The sequence below is a fragment of the Talaromyces rugulosus genome, chromosome IV (genome assembly GCF_013368755.1).
Source record: "Talaromyces rugulosus chromosome IV, complete sequence".
Classification (NCBI taxonomy): Eukaryota; Fungi; Ascomycota; class Eurotiomycetes; order Eurotiales; family Trichocomaceae; genus Talaromyces; species Talaromyces rugulosus.
This window is the reverse complement of record NC_049564.1, coordinates 4,858,616-4,884,404: the sequence shown is the minus strand read 5'-3', so window position 1 is coordinate 4,884,404 and position 25,789 is coordinate 4,858,616. Positions and strand designations below refer to the sequence as shown.

Here is a 25,789-nt window from a genome sequence, read left to right as displayed (position 1 = left end):
AAAGTCAAATTATGTTACAGGGCAATATTTTCGCAGAAATACTCAATATGAATATGCAAAGTCATTCAATATCACACTCTCTATATGATGCTACTGATAAATGACCCATCTGGGAACTTTATGGCTTCCAGTCGCGCTCAGTTTGCTCGTTTTAATATTTCCGCTTTACGGGTGGCCTCCGTCCAACTCTCTAGGTACGATAGGACACGGGCTACGAGGCTGAAAGGTTCTTTGATTATTCTTATTGCTTGTTGAGAAGCAACTGATGCCGGAGGCGCTGGGAAAATGGTCTAAAGAACATTCGAATGCTGCTTCTTCTTCAAAAATCAACAAAATAGGCAATATGAACATACCTCTCTCTGCAAAGATCGGGGTTCATCGTTTGAGTTACGGTCAAAGAGCTCAACGTATCCTTGGACTCGATTATTGCTGATTCGAGAAAGCTTGGTGACGAAAACCAGCCCGACTAGGACAAAGTTTTCTGAAGAGAGTTCCAAGAGTACCTAGCGACATATCTATCAGTTCTTGAAAAGAAAACGGGAAGTGTCCAGAAGACCTGCCGGTAAGGACTCCCTTCGTTACTTTTTTCAAGCTCACAGAGTACAGTATGCAGTAGCCTGATCAGCTTTGGTGTACTCAAGAGTATACTCGTCTTTGCTGCGAGGTTGTTCAAGGACTTGGCGAAGAATCAGACCCTTTGATGGATCTTCGCTAAACACTGCCGACGGAGGAGGACCTTTACTCACCATACTTGTGGTGGTAGAAGCAGGAGTGGCTTTCTTAGATGTTAATCCTGAGGGGACGCGGTGACTCGTGACTGTAGAGTGGGTCATCATGATGTTACAAGTTTGAGCACTGTATCTATACAAAAGTCATGGAAATTGAATCATATTGTAAAGGTTTTTGAAACCAAAACTAAGAGAAATTCGAGCGCACCCAGGAGACAAACCGGGGAATTTCGAGTCGGCATTCTTTTGTTCGTCATCACCGCCTGGTGGAGAGAGATTCACAACCAAGTATGCCTGCCACAGGTGAGAAGTTAACTTATTAAGTTAGTAATGGCAGATTACCCACCAAAGTCGACCAGAATATAACCGAGAAAAACAACACTAGATAGATGATGTATTTTTGTGCTTCTTTGTGATCATCCAATGCCTTCTGCCACACCAAACCAGTGTCTTCCAACAGGCTCCGCCACCTTCGCCATGATAAAACACGGTCTTTGTCACGGTCTTTGTTGTTGTCCACGAGAACCTTTATCGAGCTACTAATATCGACTGTGGGAAGAAAACTATGACTGTCAGTAGGGGAAGCTTGAATACAATTTCTAGGAACAGCGTACTAGATATTTAATCCCAGATATTGACATATCTGCGACAGCGCATGAGCACACAATCAATGTTAGTTAGATTATCGGTGTCTGCTTCTTACATCCGTGCTTAGCAACTCATCAATCGTGGTTTGGGATTCGTTCCACTTTCTGCTATCGTAGCTATTGCGTACATTATTAGTTTATTTTGAATAAAAATTGGCTTTTAGTTACTAACCTCCACGACAGTCGCTGAATCTCTAGTTTCCATGATCCGGACATTTTAATTCTTACCCCTGATTCTTGGCGCAAAGGTGGGCTCGAAGGGATGAAGTAAATTGTATGATCTCGTGCGGACTTAAGATACCGATCTCTAGAAATTGTTTCAACTTCTGAATTTTCAGTGGAATGTGCAGAAGTAAAGCAGTGTGCGAGCTTGAATATCAATTTATATAGTGCATGCCATAGCTGAACTGACAATTCCACGAGGATCACCCGACTCTGCATCGAGTCTTCGTAAGGAGTCTTTGTTCGTGTCAATGCGCTGACTGATACAAAAATAAATCAAGATAAAAATAGATCCCGATATCATTGCTATTTCTATAGATAGTAGCGGTACAGTAAATTGGAATTAAACTGTGTCAAATGTTATCTCGGCTCTCATTGTTATGACCTAATATATGACTGGCCAACTGTTATTGCTATTTCAGTCATTCCACACTCAATATTTTGTACGTATATGTAATTTTTAGTAATTTTTAGTACTCTTTATTACTCCCACTATTATAATCGTTCAATAGTATCTTCTATGTTACAAAAAGCCCGGACAATATGCCATATCTCCCGAAATACAATGGCTCGATTGCCTACCACGTCTGGGTCACGCCCATGACATGTATATGCCGTTCTTAATCTCAGAAATTTGGTCAGCGTCGGATCTCTATGTTTCAATATTATTCCTTAGATGTTTTTTATACTCGGGATGCAGTTTTAAGGTGGTGTTGTTGTTGAGAAACCGAATCGTTGAATAATATGATGTGCGCCGTTAGACCTTGGTTCGTCGTTCGACTTTGGTATGCAAAGAGTGTGTTCGCTGGAAAGGACTACTACACAAGTAGATGTGCTCTCGCCATAACGCTAGAAGCCCTCTGTGTTTGCTCTTATATATGGATAGTATCCTCTATATCTAACAACTTATATCCTCAATGTAGTTGCAATATCCTCTACTGTTATTCCGTCTTCAAGAATTGGTCTCGGACACCCGTGCTCAACTTCGCCAACTTAAATTCACTTACAAATTGAAACTATCTAGATATTTTTCCTTATCAAGGCATTGAGAATCACATCGTCTCCGCCCATGGAACCTTTAAATCAAGTATGGAGCCCTCACGTCCAACTAAACAGGCTACTTCATTTGTTCTAATGTGACGTAAAAAGACCTGGCAAGTCTTATTTACTCCACCCCACCCATCGCCTCCAAAGAAAGCGTTATTGCACGGAATCTTTCTTTCCTGCAGTGCTCTCTGGAGGCCGGGTGTTTGTTGGATAGGTTGTAGACCCCATATAATTGCCAATATCTTGGTATTCTCTCCAAGGGTCAAGTCTAGGGTCCACCTCGAACTCCGATGAGTGGCTGCGTAAGGTCTGACTGTAACTATTCCGGCCGCTTCTCCGACCACGAGTAATTCTAATGAACTATGATCGTATTGATAGAGAAGTGAAATCGTCTTAGGATAATTCGGCCACGGATCAGGAGAAGCAATTTTATAGACCTTTTCAGTGTCAATGTCGAGAGTCTGTTCTCGAGATGTCCTTGTTTGTAACGTAGCAGTAATATCCAATCCACCCCAGTTCGCGCCGACAATATTCAGATACGGCGGTATATCCAACTGACGACCTTCACGCACTGTATTGACATGGACTTGGGATGAAGAAAATGTATCACCATAAGCCCATGTCACTGACAGAACCCTCGCGTATCCAGGAAAGGGGTATCTAGTGAGGAGCTCGATGTCAGTTGCCAGGATAGAGGTTTGCATATCCTTCACAAGCGTTGATATTCGGTCAGTAACATCACGATTATGCCAGCTTGCAATTATAATTTGGGTAGCTTCGGCTGCTGTTCCTTCATTGTATTCAGGATAAGAAACTGGAGTTTTAAAGTCAACAACGACATCATCTCCCTCTTGGGCAAATACTTTTTGCGGTGAGGAGAATAATATCTTATGCCCACGACGTATAGTCTTTCTCCAGGCCATCGCCAGTGCTTTGACATGATATTCGAACGAGTCACCTCCGAACGTTTCGTTCGTCACCGTGAAATGAAGAGTAGAGGATTTTTGTCCTTTATGAGCATCAAATATGCGTTGCATTATAGGCGTCACATTTGCCAATCCATATACTGCTGATATCACTTCCCAAGATTCAAGGTCGTTTTCATCCACGGCAGGATACTTTTCAAATTTGTCGTTAAGTATTCCGGCAGCAGCTGCACTTGCAGCCCATTGGAGAATCATTTCCCGATGCTCAGTGACCTGATTTTCCGAGATCCCATGATTTTTCATTTCACGAACCAGATCCAGCCACAGGTCACTCTTCTGTATGTTCTCTTCATTCTTAACTCCTTCCTCGATTAATGTAGAGGCAATGGAATCACGTCTACTGAGTCCCTGGTCTCTAACTAGAATGTCATCTAGTGTGTGGATAATCCGTCGCTCAGTCAAACCTGCCGGAGCAGAGGAGCTGATATATTGAAGAAAGAGACTGCTATTGAAGGCAGCAATTGTCGAACAGAGCGTAGTAATCCTAGATCGAATCGAATCAATCTCGCTTTGAGACCATTTGAATCGAGAAACACCATGAGGCACATAACCTGCTGGGGCCTTTTTCTGTAAATCCTCCAACAATTCCGTTCCAAGCTGCACCACCTCCTCCAGCCCTAGGTCGTCGTATTTGAGGGTGGGCTTTAAATTCTCATCTTGCATTTCAAGTCTCTTTCCTAATGTCTTGATCGTGATTTCGAGTAAGCGGATAGCATCAGAAATCTCTTTGAATCGACCTTTTGCACCACGGTACATATCATACACTTTGTAAGCTGTTGTGGCTAACGTCAGCACATCAGGCGCCCCAGGTGGTGCAAACATGGTGTAGGGACTATTTTTTTTTTCCCAAGTCATCCACGAAGAATAGGACCTCGGCGTGGCGATACTCCCAAGAGTTTGGAAGGAAAGCAGATTTCTGTCAGAAATAGCGGGGATGGTGGAGTCTTAGAACTTTGTTCTCTCAAAATTGATTGATTGGCCTGTTGTACACGTCACAATAATAACATACGGATTTCAGCTGAATGGCCGATTTCATGCCTATTCCAGTTTAAATCTAGCGCGGGGCTGAAAATGCCTTTTTTAAGAATTGTAGAAGATACTTGTTGGCGTATTATTGACTGTTAAAGATTCTCCCGGGTTAGAGAATGAGATCCAATGCTGTACATATTCAGTATGTAGAAAAAATACCTGTATCATGATAGGAATATTTTGCCATGCCCTAGAGGAGGCTGTCAATATACCTTTATTGAGGCACAAAGTGTCAGTAACAGCGAGCTGTATGGAAGAGCGGGCCGGGCCGAAGCACTTATCTCGATCTTATGGAAGTCCATGAACGCTAAAACTAATGGGAACGATATAAATGGCCCCCCTCTTTCGCTATGTGACCTGTGTATCAGTACCTGCACTAATATTTTATTCTATCGCTAGTTAATATGCAGGAATGATGTGCTGCATCCATACCAGGGTTCCAGTCACTTCGCGAACGCTGACTTCAGCGATATCGCTAAGATCCCATTCCTTGTCCAGGCGCTTCTAACTTCAGTGACGAAACCCGAGAGGCAAGAAAGCCAAGTGACACACCTCGAAACCGACAACTTGTTCTGAGGTGGATTTGTGACTCATTTATATAAACAGCATGTGGGTAACCCACTGCCACGGTCGACCAACCCCTTCAGCCTCTCAAATTAAAGCCATGGCCAATTACTCGTTGCGCGTAACCAACATCGAACATTTGAAACATTGAACGTTTAACCCAGGCTGCTATTTCCGGATCTTTCTCTCCATTTCTACATCAATTGGTATGGAGGTAAGAAAATGAACAGGTAATGGATCAAAGCGGCTGCGAATGAGATTGACTAGGTCAATGAAATCAAATTCTATATATCAAACTTATACATAGCAAGGTTCACTATCTGCTCCATTCCTTCTATATGTATCAAAGCACCTTTTAAGCCATGGGAGATAGACCGATGAGGCGTACTGATTGCGTGATTGCGTACGGCGACCCTCCGATAACAACAACAAACTCTGATTGAGCGTCAACGATGTCTTGCAGTCTGCTTTCGTACGCTGTGTGAACAGAAAAAAATAATCTTAATTCCTGTCAATACCTCAGAACAAGATCTCGCATCGAGATTGACCCAAACTGGACAACACTGCAAGTGAGTGTCGAAAGGTAGAACGGGCCATCTAGTGCGGGGCAGAGAGCATCGCTTATCGATCAGTCGCGTGTGTACCCTTAAGCAATCATACATACGTGTATGTCCTCAAATTCCCTGACTTTGCGCGTGTCAGTCTCGCTGGTTGAGCTATTGGGGATATACTATGACGGCGCTTCCACCCATTCGTCGAGTGGCCATCATTGGAGCTGGGCCCTGTGGGCTAGCAGCCGCTAAGTACATGACCTCTCACCTAGTTATTATATGGTTCTTGCCATGCTAATTACTATCCCAAGGTATCTCCTGGCCGAGAAATACTTTGAAAAAATTGATATTTTTGAACAACGCGGCCGAGCAGGCGGTGTCTGGATCCACGCATCGACGGAGGATAAGAGCACAGTGAAAATCCCAGTGCCACAACCAGACCCTAATCAACCACCTGAAGAGCCCATATGGCAGTCCAAAGCCGATGGAAGCCGAGAGGCAACCTTTGTTTCGCCGCTGTACAGCAACATGGAGACGAATATACCCAAGACGCTGATGGAATACGGTACAAAACCGTATGCTGAAGATATCCAGCTTTTCCCAACATTTCAGCAGGTGCTCGAATACCTCGAGGAGTATGCAGAGGAAGTCAAGCATTTGATCAAGTTCGAGCACCAAGTGCTAGATGTCAAACTTGATGACCCTTCGCGAAGCAATTGGGCTGTCACAGTGAAAGATCTCCATTCGGTAAAGGCATCGACGGCTATCTATGATGCCGTCGTGGCGGCAAATGGTCATTACAACGTTCCTTATATACCGGCGATCAAGGGAATAGAAGCTTGGAATCAGAGTTATCCCGGCGCACTTATCCATTCAAAAGTCTACGACTCTGCGGATGACTTCAAGGACAAAAAAGTCATTGTTGTTGGCAACTCGGCATCAGGTGTCGATATAGGAAGCCAAATATCCCGAGTCTGCAACCAGCCTCTAATTTCCTCGCATCGATCAGTGTCAGAATTTGTTCCAGTGGGGGGAAGCTCTGACAGGGTACCACGAGGCGAAATCGTCGAGTTCCTGTCACCAACCTCGTCTCGCCGAGGTGTGAGATTCACAGACGGCACGACAGAAGAAAACATTGATGCCATCGTCTTTTGCACCGGATATTTCTATGCATACCCGTTTTTATCTTCACTGAAGACACCAGTCTTTACCGACGGAGCGCGAGCATTGAATGTCTACCAGCAGCTGTTTTATAGCGAGCATCCGACCCTGGTTCTTACAGTCCTGCCGCAGAGAGTTATTCCGTTTCCTCTCGTTGAAAATCAAGCCGCGGTATTCTCACGGGTCTGGTCTCAAAGATTGAAGCTACCTTCGAAAGCTGAGATGCAAGCCTGGGAAAGCGGTGAAATCGATAAAAGGGGTTCTGGAAAAGGGTTCCACGTCATTCCTTTTCCCTTGGACGCGGAATATAACAACATGCTCCACGATTGGGCAGCAACAGCAAATGCTAGACCTGGGCTTGAAAATAACGGCACAGGGAAACTGGGGATTAGGTGGGGAGACAGGCAAAGGTGGATTCGATCGCGGGTTCCTGACATCAAGAAAAGCTTCCTTTCTCAAGGAGAGGGAAGACACTCGATTCGAAGAATTGAGGAGCTTGGGTTCCAACCACCATTGGATGCCAGTGGCCATGAGAGTTCCAAACTATAGAATAGATGCCCCATTTCAATGACAATAGAATTTAATATAGATATTGCCAGCTCAGAACAGTCGTGAAACTCTCTGTTCTACCCGATTCCTTAGAACGGTCGGTTAATGTTTGTTATATATGCCGGTAGGACTATCACGAGATAACATTTCCTGATGGTGATAGATTGAATACATGCATATATTTTACCTTACATGTACAGCGTACATATGTAAACATCGTCCCGAGCTTAGTCACTCGATAGCTCAACCTGGTTGCCAGGTATCACACTCAGGAGCTCCTTTGCGTATGCTGCTGCTGTAGTGGCGGCATAACCCTGCCACTTCTTATTCTTATGAGAGTCAGAATAATCACAGATTCCTCGAATCACAAGACATGGAAAAGCATCCACCAGCCCAGCAGCTTCCATTTCAAAGCAGAGAACATTGAGATCATTTCGTAGTCGATCACGGGTTGATCCATCTCTCATGACCTGGTTTCCAGATAGCGACGATTTCTCGGAAAATACGTAGAATGCTTAACAGCGGAATTTCCTATTCATATTTTATGCATTAATCGGGACAATATCGGTGCAGATAGTTCTAAGCTACATGCATGGTACCTGAGAGCATTGGTCAAGGCTACACGTCACACGTGCGGGCGCTGGGCTAGTTAACACAGCTGCTTGCATGTTGATATATGTTGCTTGTGACTCATGAGGGTACTTTTTGAATTGAAACCGGTGACATGTCAAAACGGAGTGAGGTTGATTTTCAACTGAATGTGTCACCTTGCGAGCAGGGCTCCTTCCTTCGTCCAGCCTGTCACCCACAACGATAACTGTCTCTGTTCACACTACAAAGATCAATTTCTGAAAGTCAGATTAAACTGGCAACTGAAAATGGAGATCGAAGCACAGGGTGCAACGATCACAGATACTGCGGAGGCTTGTCTTTTGTCTTTCAACAAGTGCCTCGATCTTTTCGCCGTTCTTCCTCCTCAGCAGCGGTCGGCCGTTGAGGATCAGTTAGGGAGATTCTTGATAATTGACGTTTTTGCGTCCTACAGAGCTTCCCTTGACTATCGCCTTCGAGGTGTGGCTGATGTCCAGCAACTCGTACGCGGACTGCTTCGTACTTTGAATGAACATATCCAAGAATGTAAGAATCCCATGATGATTATTCCTTCTGGGGCACAGTCTAACTTTTATTATGGCAGATTTAGCACACCTGGACCATTTGGGTCTAACTAGAGAAAGCGCCGACAAGATTGAAGATAACAGGCTCGGCGTCGTGGTTGATAATATAGCCGGGGAAATCAACTTGCTACATCAGCTATCCAATACTATCCGCAAGGCCAGTAATGAAAAAAACAATCTGAAATCTGCCACTTCTTTCGTGATTAGCGACGAGGATGGCAATGACATTGGACCGGCATTTGTGAACCTCTTTGCAATGGAGATCATCCGACGAAGATTTCCCGACTGTGACGAGAAGATTAAGAAACGACTGGCAGATGCAATGTTGCTCCGTCGGAAGCGGATTCTCTATCGAAGCTCACGTTATGGAAAAATTCCAACGAGAAACGCCGCATTTTCTCCGCAGAAACTTGTACCAAACGCCCGAAAGGACCTAGATGGCATCCAAAATACATCGAGGCCGGTGGGAGATATGCATCCTGGTCGTTCTTGCTCAAAGACACAGAATCATACACCAAGCACGGCTGGGTCAAGGGCAATCACTGCAACTACTCTTAACATGGAGCACTGGAATAACGTGTCCACCCCGTCGGTTGTTGGCACAACAAGAACTATCAAGCTTGGCGATTATGAACGCCTTGAGTTCCCACCAGCACCGAAGGGGCCTATAATAAAGAAGCTAAAGGAACTTGAGGAAACGCGTCTCATAAGGGATGAAGAATGCCTGAAGTCATTGCCAAACTATTGCCTCTATGTCGAACACGACGGCCAAACTGTCTTAGAAGATGCACTCGCTACATTACGAAGCAATATATCAGACTTGGAAGTTGAACTACAGGCCGAAATTGAAAATGACCAGATAACATGCTGTCGTGAAAGTATGGAGGGGGCTTGCCCTTATTGCTGTTGTGTGCTGTCCGGCGAGACGGTGATGAATCATCATTTATGGGTGTAAGTTCCATACTCTACCCTCCTTTTCCCAACCTGTAGAATTTTACGAGTGCTAATATTGAACTAACGTCAACACGGTATAGAGACCACGTTAAACATGATCTCGACCCATACGTGTGTCTATTTGAAACTTGTGATAAATCCGACGTGTTATACAAACATAGTGAAGACTGGCTAAAGCACATGCGTCAGCATAAACTGCGGTGGCGCTGTACAGCAAAGGCCCATGGTGTCCTTGTGTTTGCCGACCGAAATGAATATGAACAGCATATGAACACGACACACAAAAGCGCCAGATCTCAACTCTCGGTGATAGCGGCGCTCTGCAGTCGATCGGCTGGCCCTGTCTTTGAATCATGTCCTTTATGTGGAGAATCTGACTCTAATGGTCAGCTGGAGGATCATGTCGCTACCCATCTGAGATATCTCGCATTTAAGTCACTTCAATTCCCGGAAGATCCACCGGATAACCAATATTCTGACGGAGACGTGTCTGATTCTGATGCATCAAGTGGGCGAAGGTTAAGCACTCTTCTGGTGGATTCCGAGGATAGCTCACTCAGTTTCGATTCAACCCCGGAACGCATCAATCAGATGTACAATTTTTCAGTGGAAATTGATGGTCCATCTGGAGATTCAGAGAATGGTAAGCCAGCAGACCTTTCCTGTCACCGGGGATCCCACTCAAGCCCTTCTCCATCGGTTGAATTTGAAAACAAGGCAAATATTTCACCGCGGAGGAGCCCTATAAGGACTTATGGACATGACCCCTAGCACGCACCCCTATATACACCAACTCATTAAGCCATCTTTCGCTGTTGCATGTGTCATATGGGGCCAATTGTCTGGGTGGACGACCGATGCCCGGATTGCGAGCACAGATTGTGTACTACTTGTCAATGGTCTCAGTTTATGACCTAACCAAAAAACCTTCAGCTATTTGGTCAGTTCTTATTTTCCAACAGATGGTTTCCTTTATCCCAGTCATACATGCTATTACCAGATACCAACTACTAATGCACGGCTCTTCCTTCAATGTTGTTTTACTGCATTAATATCAATTGACGTAATGACTTCATCGGTGTAGGAGGAATGCACGCTTTCTCTTTGACCTTTAAAGTTAGCAGCAAACTCGTAGAAACTAAGCGTGTTTTCGCATATAACTCCTAAGATTTGATTAATCGCAGAATGAAAATGAAAGGAGTTGGAAAGGACCTAAGGAAACCCTAAGCAGTGGTGGGCAGCGGGCGCTAAGGAGGCCCCGCCAAAGGCCGACTTAGGGCTATCACGTGCGGGCGATCAACCCCGAGCGATAGCAGCAGCTCTGGACTTGTTTCTGTCTCAACCTTCTCTGTCTACTGCAGTGTCATGCACCGCACTCGCCTTTTGCGCTCTTGTTTCATATACCCCATTGGAGCTCTGCGCCTGCTGGCTTGTTTTCGGTTTCTACTATAAATTGTTTTCCCCGTTCGCAATGTTTGTCGCGTCCACTGCCATTTCCCAGAGCACTGAAGGCGCATAACTAGCGGGTAGATGCTGCAGACACTGGTACTTGCCTGACAAGCTACAGAGGCACCCACAGCTTGTTTTCAATTTATCTTGCAGCTCTAGTGACAGCTTCGAGGCGCGATATTTCTTACTTTGACTTTGACTGCCGTGCGCACAAAACTGCTCTCGCGCCAGCTCTCATTCTGAAAGTCTAGGCGAGGAAATAAATTACCAGGTAATATAACCATGACCTCACTTCGTGACCTGTTCCTGCTTATTGACTGTATCCCAGAGTTATATAAATACTTTAAAAATTCAACGACCTTTCTCGATTTCAACTCACAAGAATTCTATATACATTGACTGCTTGACAAACCCGACCTGACCAGAGGTGTACGAAGCGTTGACTCTTTGCGACGGACATACCCCGGCGAGCTCTCTTGATCATGGAAGGACGATTAAGCCAGACAAGCTCGCCGGTCCCAGATGCTCTTGGGAAGTTCGATGATATTCCAGGGTCAACTCCTAGAGAGCGGTTACAGAATGCGCATGCTAGGCTACGGGCCAGTGCTAGTGCTGTACCCAATCCAATTGCCAGCACAAGCGCCACTCCGTCGTCGGCAGGGGATATCGATCCTGCGCCTGTTTCGTCAATGCCAGAGGTGGCATTACCACTGAGTGTTCGAGTGCACGAGGACCATATCCACCAACCTGGACAAGCGGAAGAGCATTCTGCTGCAGCTGATATAGTCGTCCCGCCTTCTTTGATCTTCCCGGAACAGGCAGGAATGCACACAATCCAACCTAGCGCGATATTTGACAAGGTAGAGAGTGTTGTACCCGGTTCCCTAAAACTCGGCCCTTCTGAGTTCGCAATAAGCCTGCCGATGGATTCGAGGAGCAAAGACGAATACGAGCGAGCTCTCGCAGAACACTCGCATTCTACGAGACTGCTTCTTGGTGGATTCAAATCTGCCGAAGAGGCCATGGTTTCTGATACAGAGGTGAGGATGACGATTGCAAAAGCAAAAATTGAAACTAAGAATATAGCAGCAGAGCCAGATATTAACAGATGTTCGACTCTTGGTGGAGAAGCTTGACAACGTAGCAGTTCACACTGATTTAAACATCGCCGAACATGTGAAGCAGTCGCAGTTTGATCCTCAGAGGGAGGCCACATGGGCCGAGTATACGAGCGCCAAATTCCTTTTCTTGGGTCATCTCGTTGAAATAGCCGGTGCTCAGGACCTGCACATTGTTGTCATTGCAAAGCGAGGTAAAGGTGTGGAACTTGTTGAGAGGTATTTCCAAGGCAAAGGATTCGTCCACACCCGGCCACGCGATGAGATGGGCGGTAATGTTGAGTTGTCAATGCAAAATGGACCGCTGAGTGTCGGGATACATGCTACTCAACATGATGGTATTGTGGAGACGTATCGCCCGCCGGCGGTAATCATTGCGTTGGACTCTTCCTTTAACGCTTCAAATCCGTCGGTAGAGCATTTGAGGACCACCTACGCACGAAATGGAAATTTGCTTCCTGTTGTTCATCTACTTATATCAAACAGCAGCGAGCATATTGAACGGTGTCTTCCTGATCTCCCAGATTCTCAAAAGTTGAGACTCCTTTTACATATCGTCCGTAGCCTACGAGACCTCCTAGGAGACCTTCAAGACAATGCTTTGAGTGTCCAGGAAGATGCCGAGGAGCTTTTCACTTACCTCCTGTCAGAGAATTTCAACGCCAGCTGGTCTCTTCCGACCATTGAGCCACTTCATATTCTCATTTCAGATGACTTGCAATCAGAGGATCCCTCTGGTGAGTCCAGTGCAATGCAACCATCCGCCTCTGCGCCATCCATGAACAAACGATTGTTTGTAAGTCACAAAATGCTTTTTATTGTGAAAGCCTCCACTGACTCGGTGCAGGATTCCATGGACACAGATACCCCGGACTTGAAGAGACAACGTTTGCACGTGTCACAGGAAGTCAGCCAGTTCACAGAGTCCAGTAGTGGCGCAAGCCAGAACTTGGACTTGATTACAAAGTTGACGACTCTCGAAAATCGATTGATTGAAATGAAATCTAACCACGCGGCCGAGCTTGATCGTCTCCAGACTTTACTATCTAAAGCCGAAGACCGGTCTATGGAGAGAGGCAAGAGCTGGGAATCACTACAGCACCGATTCGAACACCGCACCAAGGATCTCCACAAGACTCGACAGGAACGTGATCAATTAACAACAGAAAAGACGAAAATTGAGCAAAAACTTACTCGCCATCAAGATGAGATCACAAAACTCAAAGATGAGCGAACACAGCTAAAACACGATTTGGAAGCTGCTAGGAATGATTTAAAGTCTGAAGGCGGGTTCAAGGAGGAGCTCGAGAATGCTCGTGAGGAAATTCGTAAACTGACATTGAGCAATTCGAGCCTGGAGCGGAAAGCCGAGTACGAGAAGAAGCAAGCCGAGTATACGCGAGAGCAATACCAAAACGCATCCAACGTCGCTGCGCAGTCGGCCAATGAGATCCGTCAACTAAGAGACGAGAACGCAGAGATCAACAAGAAAATTGCCGCTGAAACGGCCAAGTTGAAGGAAATACGGATAAAAAACGACGAGTTCAAGCATGTAACGCGCATCAAGGAGCTAGAGCAAGCCCTCGAAGCGCGCGAGACTTTGCTACGGCGCAAGGAGGAAGACCTGCGAAATATCCGAAACAATCGTCCGGCGACGCGGGCGACAAGCACGCAACCCAGAAGTCCCAAATGGGGGAATGGCAGTCGTCCGACCAGCCCTGGCGTCAACAATGGGCGCATGAGCAACCTGCGTTTTAGTTCTGAAATGTCTCTTTGATTCGTTTCCTTTGTTATGACGTCACGATCCCTTATATTACTACACATTACTATAGAGTCCTTTACAAGGACTTGCTCCGTACTGCAATGATGACAAGATGAATTATTTCATCAAGTAGACCGAATTTTTAGCATCCTATTATCAACACATGTATTTCAAGATGACGAGTGCCGTAGTTACACCAAAGTTGATGTCAAGCAGAACTTCCTCTTTCGGTAATCATTGGTGAACTAAACGCCACACATCGACTCCACATTGCACCGCCACAGTCTCCAGTCTCTTTGTTCTTCGATGAGACAGACATTTTTTAGGCATCAGCCAATATTAAAATATTCATGTGAGGACAATGTACTGATGCGTGGCTATTTTTAGATGAAACGCAACAGCGTCAACATGCATCAAAACGGGCGCATACAATCTCATGTAATTGGTTATTTTTGCTTCTTATTAGGTTGTCGGCATCATTCTCATCCAACGGCCGATATTCATCACGCAATGATACATGTTTTATGTATTTGATTGGCCTACAGTTAAGGCGTATGAGATTGGTCGTCTCGTTATGGGTGTTCGCGCTAATCCCAATGCAGATAAGGTCTCGACTTATTTAGAAATGACATCATCCGTCGACGACCTCTTGCCGTAGGGATAAAAAAAAACAGGACCGCAGCAACTCGTCCCGCTATCTTCACTTATACACACACTCTCTCTATCCATCTCTTCCAGAATACGAGAATACCCTCGATAAAACCGAATACATTTCAACGAAACGAACGGATACTCACCAAAATGGCAGACTGCTCAGCCCTGTGCATTGTTATCATCACTCTTTTCTGTATGTTTCTCGGAAGATTGTCCCTATGAACAAAGTGACTGACCAGAGTTCGCATATAGTCCCCCCACTCGGTGTCTTTTTGATTTCCGGCTGCAGTACTGATTTCCTAATCAATATTCTACTAACGGTTCTGGGGTATGTCCCCTATGCCTGTTTGGGGTGTGTGTGTGTGTGTGTGATTCAGTGGGCTAATGTTTTTTTTTTTTTTTGTAATGAATGCAGGTACTTCCCGGGCCATGTACACGCATTCTATCTAGAATATGTCTATTATCATCGCCAGAACATGGCGGCTACGGGGTTGGCGTATACCAAGCCGGCAACAGGAGTCTATTCGGACAGAATCCAAAACGGCGGACATCATCACCACGCTCCCCAGGGCACCACGTATCCCCCCCAGGGAGCAACGTACGCCCCGCAGGGAACAACGTACGCCCCTCAGCAGGCCCCTCAGCAGGCCCCCCAGGGTACAACGTACGGCACTGTATGAGTCTAGCGGGCTGTAACTAGGTATCTTATATGATGAGGAATGAAGTTGGATCGGTCTTGGTGGTTACGGGCTGTCGTGTCATTAAAAATATTCTTATTTATTTTTCTAAGAAGAAGAGGTTTCGTCCGGTTATTTTTAGTGTATTAATTAATTTCTCCTGAAAAAATGGTATCAGTCAATTACAGCACTTGCACACAATGTAGTGAATTCATCATATCTGTTCCAAGAACCAAAGTCATAGAATACACGCCCGAATATATTTTTTGTAAACACCATACAACTCCACTAAACGTTCGCCGTTTGAGCAGTCTTGCCCTTCAAAGCTGGCAAATTAAACGACTGACTCCGCCCAGCCTCACCATCAGTCCTCGGCCATGCCCCCGTGCCCTCACTCCACCACAAGGCACCCACCCAAGGCTGCACATTCCAGCCCACCACCAGCGTCACATTCTCCCTCTCGGCGATCTTGCCCGAGATATCCGTGATTTGATACTTTGATTTCTGGTTCTTCAGATTCAGAACGCCCGGCGTGTTGGCGTCTTGCTTCTTTTGCTTCTTGGCAGCGTTCTTGCGCGAGTTCTTGGTCGCTTTCTTCGAGGGGGAGAATCGCTCTTTCAGCTTGGGCACAGAGTATGGTGATTCTGGGGCCGTGATGATCGCATCCCAAATAATAGCCTCAGAGTCGCGCGGCGGATCGCTGGCGGGAGAAGTCGCGGGATAGGAGGCGAGGACGTAGACGAAGAGTTGCTTTGTGTTCCAGTTGAAGAGGGGAGAGAAGTCTAAGCAAAGATTTTGTGAGCCATTGATATTGCATCAGGCAAGAGAAAGAGGAGAGAACCCACCAGCCTCAAGGTCGAATTTGATTTGAGCGTATTCTTCCCGTTTGGATGAATAGTAGTGCGGTCGGCCTTTTGTTCTGCACGAGATCAGTAGGATTCTTTTGTGGCACTTGTAGCAGAAGCAAAGACATACACTTGAACATTGTTCAACTCGACACTCGTCGAGACTTCGGTCGCCGGGTACAGAAACACAGACAGAGCTGCAAGTCCCGCGACGACAAAGGCGACTGTGGTGAAGAAGCCAAAGACGGCCTGCGCGCGGTTGACTACCGAGTGCATCGTTGCGGCTTCGGGTCAGGAAATGGCCAGGGCACACTGAGGATATATGACGGGCCGAAAGAACGAGAGTGTATATATTGTCGAACGCAGTCGAGACGGATTGGCGTCTCGTGGGATCGATCGGAGGACGAAGAAACAAAGCGCTCCGGAAACCGTGGTGGATGAAGCCACAGTGGCTGCATGTGATTGGCCCGGAATGGCTTCGAGCTCTTATCGATAAGCGCATATATACAGTTTTGTTTTCTTCTGTGTTTTTCTTAAACAATAAATTAACGATAAATATCTTAGATAAGTTGATCAATAATACAGACTATTCGCTAAAGTACTCATAACTATAGTGTTGCGGCAATTTTATAAACCCAACCGACCAGCAACACCCATGCTGTGCATCTCATGTCGTAGACCAATCTATGGTAATACTTCATAGATCTAAATTCGTCTCTTACAAGGACTTGACTCAAAAAAAAAAGCAATCATACGGCATCTACCGAGGCTCTCGTGGTGACTTGCTCGTTCTTGTTGCCGAGTTTGGAGATCTGCAGGAACGCATCCACGCCGTATCCCTCCAAGCTATGCAGCTCTAAACTGCCAGCCCAGTACTCCGCATAAACTCTGCTCATTGGCAGACCCATGCCCAGACGAAGATTGGGCGGCCGTGCGCTCAAAGTTGTCAGAGAGCCTTCGCGGTATGTTTCTCGGTCTCGGGCTTTTCGGTCCATGGGGACTATAAGCTCTTGCATTGTAGCAGCCATGGCCGGCACCTGTCCTAGATTCTCAAGCCGATCTTGAGTGCGTGGTCCCTTGCTGAAGGACCACAGGTAGGGAAGTATATCCCTTGGCACACCTCCACCTTGGTCTGATATGCGGAAGATCACATGTTGAGGTGCTTCGCAAATAAGCACCTCGATTCTGGGGAGCTCGTCCGAACTGGCTTGGTGCCGTTCCATGACGGCTTGCATAGAGTTGCGTAGAAGCTCACCGATAATATACTCCAAGTGGCCGAGGATATAAGGGAATGTAGCTGTCAGATGCCCCTGTACTTTAATTTCAGGAACCTTGTCTGACCCCGAGCTCTGTCGTAATAAATCTTGGGCGAGTTTTCCACACCGCTCCACGACATCCTTTGCGTTGCACTTGAGAAAGACCTCTCCTACAAAATCCGCGTTCACATCGGTCCGAGATATAGATTCCGGAAAGTGCCACGGTGAATTGAATGTTTCGGTCAAGGCAAGATGCTGCTCGGCGATCACTCGACGAGATATTCTCTGGTCTCAAAGTCAGTGGCAGAACGACATCGTAACAGGAAGCAAGTCTTACCGCACGAAGCATGGTGTTCATAAAGCGATCCATTTCATCGGGCTCGACAAGCCCTTGGCATTCAAGAACTCCCATGGCCAGATTAGGGATGACCGTGAGATGCTCCGCAAGAGTATCTCGTAAAATATCGCAGTAGCGATCATTATCACTCAAGGACAGAATCTCCGGGACCTTTCTAAATTTCTCAAATGCCTTGTAATATAGTTCGTAGACTATCGATATATGCGGGTTTGAAACGACAACATAGGGCAGTTTTTGCATGTCGCGTAGGCGGTGCGCCAATCTGTGTCGCCATGTTAGCTGGCATGACTCATCACACTCACTCGAGCTCACACAAACAAACCTCGTGGGAAGCTCGGTCCGGACATAGTTGGCAGAACTGATCAGACGAGACTCGGTCAAAGTACGTCCAAAAAAAGTCAATTGCCGCAGACTGATTGGGCGGGCACCCCGTTCCACCCACCTGCCATCCAGTTAAACACTTTCACAAACACAGCCAGACAGGCAGGTGGCAGCATACTCATCGAGAACAACGGCCGGGCGCCATGGAGGCGGCTGGATCGGCTGGGTCGAGTAGAGCCGAATTCCCAGGCATCGATGCCTAAGCAAGGGAAGACATGTCGGGATACGGCCTGGCTTCATGTTGTTTCGCCATCCACGGGCTGGATTCCCTTGCAAGTTGACGGGGTTGGGTCGGCTGAGGAATTATGACGACCGGGGGAGCGGTACATGGCTGTCTAGAGTTCCATTTGGACTAATTACTGCCGCATTGCTAGTGTTTGTTAGATGCGATGTCGCGAGCTGTCAGAAATTAGGATGTTCGCAGGTCGTGTGAGCGCGAGAGCGTTGTTGCTAGTCCGGGAGCTATGGACGATGACCCGCCAAGGCTTGGCGCCGACATGTGAAGGGCGTCCCCGCCGCTCCTTCATCACTCATGCACCTCGTCTGCATGTCCCACAGCCCAACGTCCATGTACAGTTAATGCGAGGGGGGTCTGCATCCAACTGCATGGATATGGAGACTACGTGCACCCTGGCATGAATGAGACTTCATACAATCACAATGTTCTAACAGTTGATTTCAAGGTGCTTGCTCATCTATGTTCAATATGATATGACAAAGAATACGCCTCTGGACGGTCAGTTCTGATAATTTGTGATATCCCACCACCGGGAAAGCACTTCAACTCTTGTGGGCTCTGATGAATCCAATGTCCAGCTCTCTGCTTCTACTCTTAGCCATTGATCGAACACAACCTGGACTTGCTTTGCTTCAGATTCAGACTCGCAGGCATCTGCAGCGCTGTGGTCTTTCGAGGCCTTGCAGTCAACAAACCCCGTCAGCCATGTATGTCCATCGTTCCGGTCAATCATGACACTGAATGGGCTGATCTCAACGCCAAGGGCAGACGCTCCACGGCGATGGAGTTCTCTCACGATTCCGAGCACCTGCTCCCTCCAGTCTGCTTGATTTGTTTTGTTGGCCATTGCGACGTGGCGATTTTCCCTTGAGCCCGCGTTGATGAGACGGAACCCGTCAATCCATTCCAGGAGAACGCCCGCCACCTTTTCTCCTTCGGCTTGCGTGTTGGGGATAGAATTGCCGCCATCGGATACCACCCCAAGAACGTTTGGAATGCTTGCGTGAGCGTTATTACGGGGAATCTGCAGCGAATTTAGGAGGAGGTAAGAAGCGATCGACTGGTGCGACTCATTGGCAACGTCGACAAAGCTCGACCCAACAAGCCGCCTACTCGAGACCTTACAAGGGAAAAAGAAAGCCTCTCTCTCATCGGGCAAGCGAACCTTTTTAGGTGGGCTCTTCAAGTCCTGATCGTGCCCTAGAGGAATAATCACCCGGGAATCAAAGACAGGTAGGTCATCCGGTGGGGCAAACGTTTTCCAGGCGGCTGTCCGCATCTCATAGGCACAGGTGCTTGTCGGACCTTGGACAATCTGTGGAGTTACATCCTGTCCCGGGCTACCTGATAGGCGTAGGGTATACGAATCAACGTGAAGATAATCGTAGAGCGTATTCCAGTACGGCCGATTCGGGGCCAGTTCCTGTAAGATTCCCAAGCACTGCGAGATAACCAGGTCGCAGAGCCCACCCCAGCGTTCCATGTGAGATGAGATCGGCTCCTGGCTGAGAAAGGGAATCCATTTCTGCTCAAAGTCGGTGCCTCGCACGTCGGCCTGGTCAACCTGGATGAGGAAATGCACTCCGTTTCGCCAAAACTGCGTCTCACTTTTGGCCGGGTCATCGTCGGTCATGCCGAAGCGAACGATATGTGGTGTGTCAAAGTGTTTGATCATGGACATGATTGCTATGGCTTATGGTTTGTGGTATTGTTTGAGGAAAGTCGGGTGTTTAATGGGAAGGAGAGAGCTTTTATTATTGTCGCTGCATGTACCCCGGCACAGCTGGGTATACAGTGGAATTTACCACTAGAAACTTCGTACCATAAGCCAGCCATTTTGTACATGCAGCCTTGTACGAATGTTACCTTAGCGGCTCTCTAGGCATAGGGGCCAACAACGACTCGATCGATTATTTGAGAATTCGCCGGTGCTAGTGCAAACTTGTACCGCCACAAAATATTCTACGTATCCTCCAATACATAAGTTGGAGAGAGTACAGGGTTTACAACATTGAAGTAGACAAAGGACGGCCTTAGGGTTGTGCCCGATTTGGTGGCTGGGGTTACATGACGTCATTTTTATATCTGCGATTGTTGGAGCCTCAGGCACTCAGTTTCTTCAATGGATCTGTCAACTGGGTCAAAACAAGAGGCGAAGAAGGAGGTTAGTAATGGAGGAGTTGATTGAGAGTATGACGCATCTAGTAAATAAACAACATTGAAATGAGTGCATATGGGACAGGTCATGTATATATGAACGGTAATTACCAGTGCCTCTGTTTAAAGATTATCCCACGTCATATTTTGCTGTGAGAAAAGCAGCATAATCACAAAGCATAAATAAATACGGGAGCATTACAGAGACAAATAACACATGCTAAGAGGGTTCACTGCAGTTGATATCAGAGGGGCTGTGGGCAACAACCCCACCCGCAAAACAAATAGGATCTGATGCCGGCCTGCTCCCGGCCACAGGAAACACTGAACGGGGAGAGTGAAACTGCCATGTAGGCTTAATCCTTGTCCCTGTGGTATTTTGGTTTGTATGAAATTTATTTTCCTGTGTATGAACTGGTCTGAGGTGGGTTAAGATCGACGCGGACCCACCACTAAGGAAGCAAGCAAGCAAACAGCTCAGTACGGCGGACCAGAGGCTCCTGCGTTGTTGCAGTCATCGCTCCGCTTTGTCATTCTTGCTCCGTCTGCACCAATATTTCTGTTTCGCTGCAGCTGTGCACCCCAGTTGTTCTTCATTGCTATCTGAAAATATCGCTGGTGTTAGCTGGGCTGTTTTTGATTCCATTGCGCGGAGGCATCACCCTCCATGGATCATGTAAGTGCGATGAGATCACTCCCACCACAGCAGGCGAGCCCGCCGCCCGCCATGCCAAACCTCGGTGGGCAAGCACAATAGCCTTGCTCGCGACTCTAGAATTGCTCTTGATTGCTAACCTCGATTCTTCCTTTCACAGCTCCCAGAGGGCGAGATGCTCGTCGATGAGTTTGAACAGTACGACAATGACCGCACCGATGAAATTGTCGTGTCCCGCTCCGGTTCCGAGGAGGAGCCTGAGGCCGAACTGGTTGCCAATGACTGTACGGCCTCTTCTTCTGCACAGAAATACTGCGTCTATTTGATTTGACAGCCTTTCTAACTATACGCTTGCCGAGACAGATGACGCCATGATGGCCCGCGTCCTTCCCAAGGATCCCGAACTTGAGGTTGAAGCCGAGGCACACCACACATGGCATATAACGGACTGGCGGAGGTTGAAAAAGAAGGAACATGGCCCTGTTTTTGAATGTGGAGGGGCTCCATGGTTCGTTGGCCTTTTTTTTTTCTCTCTGTGAATTTCCAACTAGTAGCCGGCTATCTTCTAACATTTGACAATCGGCTAGGCGGGTTCTGTTCTTCCCATACGGTAACCAAGTCGACCATGCATCATTCTACCTTGAACAGGCATGGGATAAAGACCCCCCGGAAAACTGGTATGCCTGCGTCCAGTTTGCCTTGGTACTCTGGAACGTCAACGACCCTTCCATCTACGTCTCCCACGGTATGCACTCGACCATGTATATGTATTTTCTTGGTGGATTCTGACTGAGGCGGAAATAGTTGCCACGCATAGGTTCAACGCCGAAGAAGCCGACTGGGGCTTCACTAGATTCTGTGAGCTGCGAAGACTCTTCAGCATCCAGTGGGAAGGCCGGGGAGTGCCGCTAGTCCAGAACGACGAGGCCAAAGTCACCGCCTACGTGCGGGTCGTCAAGGATCCCACTGGTGTGCTATGGCATAGCTTTCAAAAGTACGTTCTATTTTCCCCGTTGGGCGCTGCGCCAATATCTGACCAAACCCAGCTACGACTCCAAGAAAGAAACCGGTATGGTGGGGTTGCGGAACCAAGGAGCCACCTGCTATCTCAACTCCCTTCTACAGTCATTATACTTTACCAACGCATTCAGAAAGGTAAACCCGGATTTCAGTTTCGGAAGGAAGGAAGGCTAAGCGATTTTGCAGGCCGTTTATAAAATCCCTACCGACGAAGAATCGATCAAAGCCAACAGCGCGTGGACATTACAGCGGCTGTTCTATAACCTGCAAACCAACGAAAATGCCGTCTCAACCACCGAACTTACAGCGTCATTTGGCTGGGAGTCGCGCCAGATATTTGAGCAACAGGACGTCCAAGAGCTGTGCAGAAAACTAATGGAAAGGTTAGAACAGAAGATGAAGGGATCATCCGTGGAAACGGCCCTTCCAGATCTTTTCGTGGGAAAGATGAAAACCTATCTTTCGTGCATCAATGTCAACTATGAATCTTCTCGCGTGGAAGACTTTTGGGATATTCAGCTCAACGTTCGAGGCAACAAGACATTGGATGACAGCTTCAAGGACTACATCCAAGTGGAGACTCTCGAAGGCGAGAACAAATACGATGCCGGCAAACCCTATGGCCTCCAGGATGCACGAAAAGGAGTCATCTTCGAAAGCTTTCCCCCTGTACTCCACCTTCACCTAAAACGATTCGAGTACGATATCAACCGTGACGCAATGATGAAACTAAATGACCGACACACCTTTCCAATGGACTTTGACGTGACTCCCTATCTTTCGGATGATGCAGATAAATCAGATTCTTGGGTTTATCAGCTGCATGGCGTGCTCGTACATAGTGGTGATTTCAATGCTGGTCACTACTATGCTTTTTTGAAACCAACCAAGGATGGTCATTTCTACCGGTTCGATGACGATAAAGTCATTCGAGCAACGGACAAGGAAGTCCTAGAAGAGAACTTTGGTGGGGATTACGATTTCTCAAATGGCACCACGAAGCAGCAGCAGCAATATGCCAGGGGCATGTCAGCGAAACGTTCAATGAATGCATACATGTTGGTCTACATTCGAAAGTCTCGCTTGGATGATGTACTACTCCCAATCACAACGGAAGATGTACCCTCACACATTGGTAAACCCTTCCAGATATCCAGTTTCATTTTCCCATGCTAACCTCATCTGCAGAGACGCGCCTTGCCGAGGAGCGCGTGGAATTGGCTCGACGGAAGAAAGAACGGGAAGAGGCTCACCTTTATATCAATGTCGGTATCCTCGATCGGGAGACATTCCAGGCTCATCACGGCTTTGACTTGACGAGCGTCGAGCTCCCCCCTGGAGATCCCGCTTTGCCAAAGACATATCGAACCTTGCGGACCAAAAAAATTAGCGAGTTCGCAAAGGACTTGGGCGCCGAACGAGGTCTTGACCCGAAGACTTTGCGATTTTGGGTCATGGTGAATCGACAGAACAAAACCACGCGGCCTGATCAAGTTATCCAGAACCCCGAGATGACGATCGAAGATGCCTGGAATCGACTCGCTACTAAAGGAAACGCTTTCAAATTGTGGATGGAAGTAGGCGAGCTTGGCTCCGACGGTACAGTATCGTGGCCGGACCCCAGCACATCCGTTCTTGTTTTCTTGAAACATTTCGACGTCTACCATCAAACCTTGTCTGGCGTTGACTCGGTCTACGTTCGCAAATCCCAGAAAGTTGGAGATATTGCCCCCACGATCCTTAAAAAGATGGGCTGGCCGGCTGGGACTGAATTTTCGCTTTTTGAGGTAAGTTGCAAGGCTCTTTTGTCCAAGGTTAGTTGAGATTAACACTCGTTTTGAAGGAAATCAAACACACGATGGTCGACCCAATGAAACCCAAGCAAACCTTTCAACAATCTGAAATCCAGGATGGCGACATCATTGCTTTTCAGAAGGTCTGGAAAGAGTCGGAGTAGGTTTTCCTTCGCTGAAATTTAGGTTTTATACTCACCCTTCACACAGGCTTCCCTCCACCGCACTATATACCGAAACAAGACAGTACTACGACTATCTTCTAAACCGGATGAACGTAAAATTCGCTCCTCTGAAGCGACAGGGAGATGAGTTCACGCTCACCCTGAGCCGGAAGATGACGTACGACCAATTCTCGAAAAAGGTCGGTGAGTATTTGAATATAGACCACAGCCACCTACGATTCTCGCCAGTCCTCGCAAACAATGGCAAGCCCAAGCAGCCTATCAAGCGCACTGTCAACCAAACACTCTACCAACTTCTGAGTGGCCAATATGGAACCTATGGCTATAGCATGCATTTGCCAGATGCGCTATACTACGAAGTTCTCGATACTAGCCTCAGTGAATACGAAACCAAGAAGTCTCTAAAGATCACATGGCTTTTCGACGGAATCAACAAGGAGGTGAGTTCAATATCTATTCTAGAACGCCTGAATAACAGACTGACGTTGCCTAGACGAGCTATGAGCTCCTTGTTCCTCGAAATGGAATCATTGGTGATCTTCTAGTGGCGCTTCAGAAAAAAGTCGATTTAGATGACGAGGAAATCAAAAAGGTCCGCATCTACGAGGCTAATACCGGCAAAATTTACAGAGAGCTTCCCGAGGGCTCCGATATTTCTAGGTTGAACGAATACGTCTCCCTGTATGCCGAGAAGATTCCCGATGAGGAGTTGAACATGCAGGAGGATGAACGCCTCATCAATGCGTTCAATTTTGATCGAGAGCCAACCAAGGCCCACGGAATCCCCTTCAAGTTTGTTGTCAAGCCTGTGAGTACTTACTTTGCTTCTGTTAGGGCGATCACATCTAACAATGACTAGGGTGAGATATTCAAAGAGACCAAAGAGCGACTATCGAAGCGCACAGGAATTAAAGGCAAGCAATTCGAAAAGATCAAGTTTGCCATTGTTCCTCGTGGAATGTATCAAAATGCGAAGTACCTTGAAGACGGTATTAAATCCCTCCCTTACACGTTATAGACGTACGGGCCGCTGACATTTCTCTAGATGATATTCTCTCAGACGTGGCCGCTGAGGCAGACGACCTTCTTGGTCTTGACCATGTAAATAAGAACAAAAGCTCCTGGGGCAGAGAATCTTTCTCCATCAAATAGATGATCTCCTGCATTGGCGTTGTGGAGGTTGTGGCGCGGCCTGCAGGAGGGCCACGGTAAATTTTTTTTTTTTTTTTTTTTTTTGTTATCGGTCTTATGATTTATTTTTTGGGATGTATTTTTCGAGTCCATACGCAACAAAAGGGCTGGCTGAATGTGAGATGATGACGTTGATACTATTATTCTGTTTGCCTACGTTGTTGTATTAGTCTGAGGCAATTGTTGGGTGATGCGGTTTCTGGAACAACTTGGGCATACGCGACTGCAGTGTTTATATGGCTACTGTAATGGTTAATGGATTCAATGAACAGACACGATATGAATAACATGGTCTTATCGAGTTGAGTAACTATGCATTAATAGCACTGATAGAAAACACGTCACGTGATACACCCGCAGAGCAAACACGGCAAACACGAATGTGCTAAGCTGTCCAGATCGTCCGCAATCCGCTTCAGAAGAAAGCCCAACAAAGT

The 25,789-nt window shown here is 46.9% G+C and overlaps 8 protein-coding genes across 8 annotated transcripts; 4 read left to right on the top strand and 4 right to left on the bottom strand.

The window, feature by feature from the left end:
* Positions 1–593: 593 nt before the first annotated feature.
* On the bottom strand, positions 594–1,591 carry TRUGW13939_08410 (uncharacterized protein; the record flags this gene model as incomplete). Its single annotated transcript, XM_035491544.1, has 6 exons — positions 594–861; positions 937–1,022; positions 1,075–1,291; positions 1,343–1,371; positions 1,432–1,492; positions 1,548–1,591. The coding sequence occupies 6 exons, from the start codon at positions 1,589–1,591 to the stop codon at positions 594–596; spliced, it is 705 nt and encodes a 234-aa protein (XP_035347437.1).
* A 1,058-nt stretch (positions 1,592–2,649) lies between these two features.
* On the bottom strand, positions 2,650–4,452 carry TRUGW13939_08409 (uncharacterized protein; the record flags this gene model as incomplete). Its single annotated transcript, XM_035491543.1, has 1 exon — positions 2,650–4,452. One exon carries the CDS (start codon positions 4,450–4,452, stop codon positions 2,650–2,652), a length of 1,803 nt encoding a protein of 600 aa, XP_035347436.1.
* Positions 4,453–5,955: 1,503 nt separating this feature from the next.
* On the top strand, positions 5,956–7,484 carry TRUGW13939_08408 (uncharacterized protein; the record flags this gene model as incomplete). Its single annotated transcript, XM_035491542.1, has 2 exons — positions 5,956–6,026; positions 6,086–7,484. 2 exons carry the CDS (start codon positions 5,956–5,958, stop codon positions 7,482–7,484), a joined length of 1,470 nt encoding a protein of 489 aa, XP_035347435.1.
* An 878-nt stretch (positions 7,485–8,362) lies between these two features.
* Positions 8,363–10,384, top strand: TRUGW13939_08407 (uncharacterized protein; the record flags this gene model as incomplete). Its single annotated transcript, XM_035491541.1, has 3 exons — positions 8,363–8,621; positions 8,680–9,610; positions 9,694–10,384. The coding sequence occupies 3 exons, from the start codon at positions 8,363–8,365 to the stop codon at positions 10,382–10,384; spliced, it is 1,881 nt and encodes a 626-aa protein (XP_035347434.1).
* Positions 10,385–11,544: 1,160 nt separating this feature from the next.
* TRUGW13939_08406 (uncharacterized protein) lies at positions 11,545–13,957 on the top strand (the record flags this gene model as incomplete). The annotated part of the gene is made up of 3 exons (XM_035491540.1): positions 11,545–12,102; positions 12,149–12,976; positions 13,028–13,957. 3 exons carry the CDS (start codon positions 11,545–11,547, stop codon positions 13,955–13,957), a joined length of 2,316 nt encoding a protein of 771 aa, XP_035347433.1.
* A 1,604-nt stretch (positions 13,958–15,561) lies between these two features.
* Positions 15,562–18,353, bottom strand: TRUGW13939_08405 (uncharacterized protein; the record flags this gene model as incomplete). The annotated part of the gene is made up of 7 exons (XM_035491539.1): positions 15,562–16,055; positions 16,119–16,192; positions 16,249–16,367; positions 16,874–17,659; positions 17,712–17,994; positions 18,055–18,174; positions 18,232–18,353. 7 exons carry the CDS (start codon positions 18,351–18,353, stop codon positions 15,562–15,564), a joined length of 1,998 nt encoding a protein of 665 aa, XP_035347432.1.
* A 497-nt stretch (positions 18,354–18,850) lies between these two features.
* Positions 18,851–20,032, bottom strand: TRUGW13939_08404 (uncharacterized protein; the record flags this gene model as incomplete). Its single annotated transcript, XM_035491538.1, has 1 exon — positions 18,851–20,032. The coding sequence occupies one exon, from the start codon at positions 20,030–20,032 to the stop codon at positions 18,851–18,853; it is 1,182 nt and encodes a 393-aa protein (XP_035347431.1).
* Positions 20,033–21,235: 1,203 nt separating this feature from the next.
* TRUGW13939_08403 (uncharacterized protein) lies at positions 21,236–25,313 on the top strand (the record flags this gene model as incomplete). Its single annotated transcript, XM_035491537.1, has 13 exons — positions 21,236–21,248; positions 21,331–21,447; positions 21,527–21,671; positions 21,751–21,908; positions 21,968–22,157; positions 22,210–22,318; positions 22,370–23,318; positions 23,372–23,970; positions 24,027–24,136; positions 24,187–24,601; positions 24,655–24,969; positions 25,021–25,150; positions 25,207–25,313. 13 exons carry the CDS (start codon positions 21,236–21,238, stop codon positions 25,311–25,313), a joined length of 3,357 nt encoding a protein of 1,118 aa, XP_035347430.1.
* Positions 25,314–25,789: the final 476 nt, after the last annotated feature.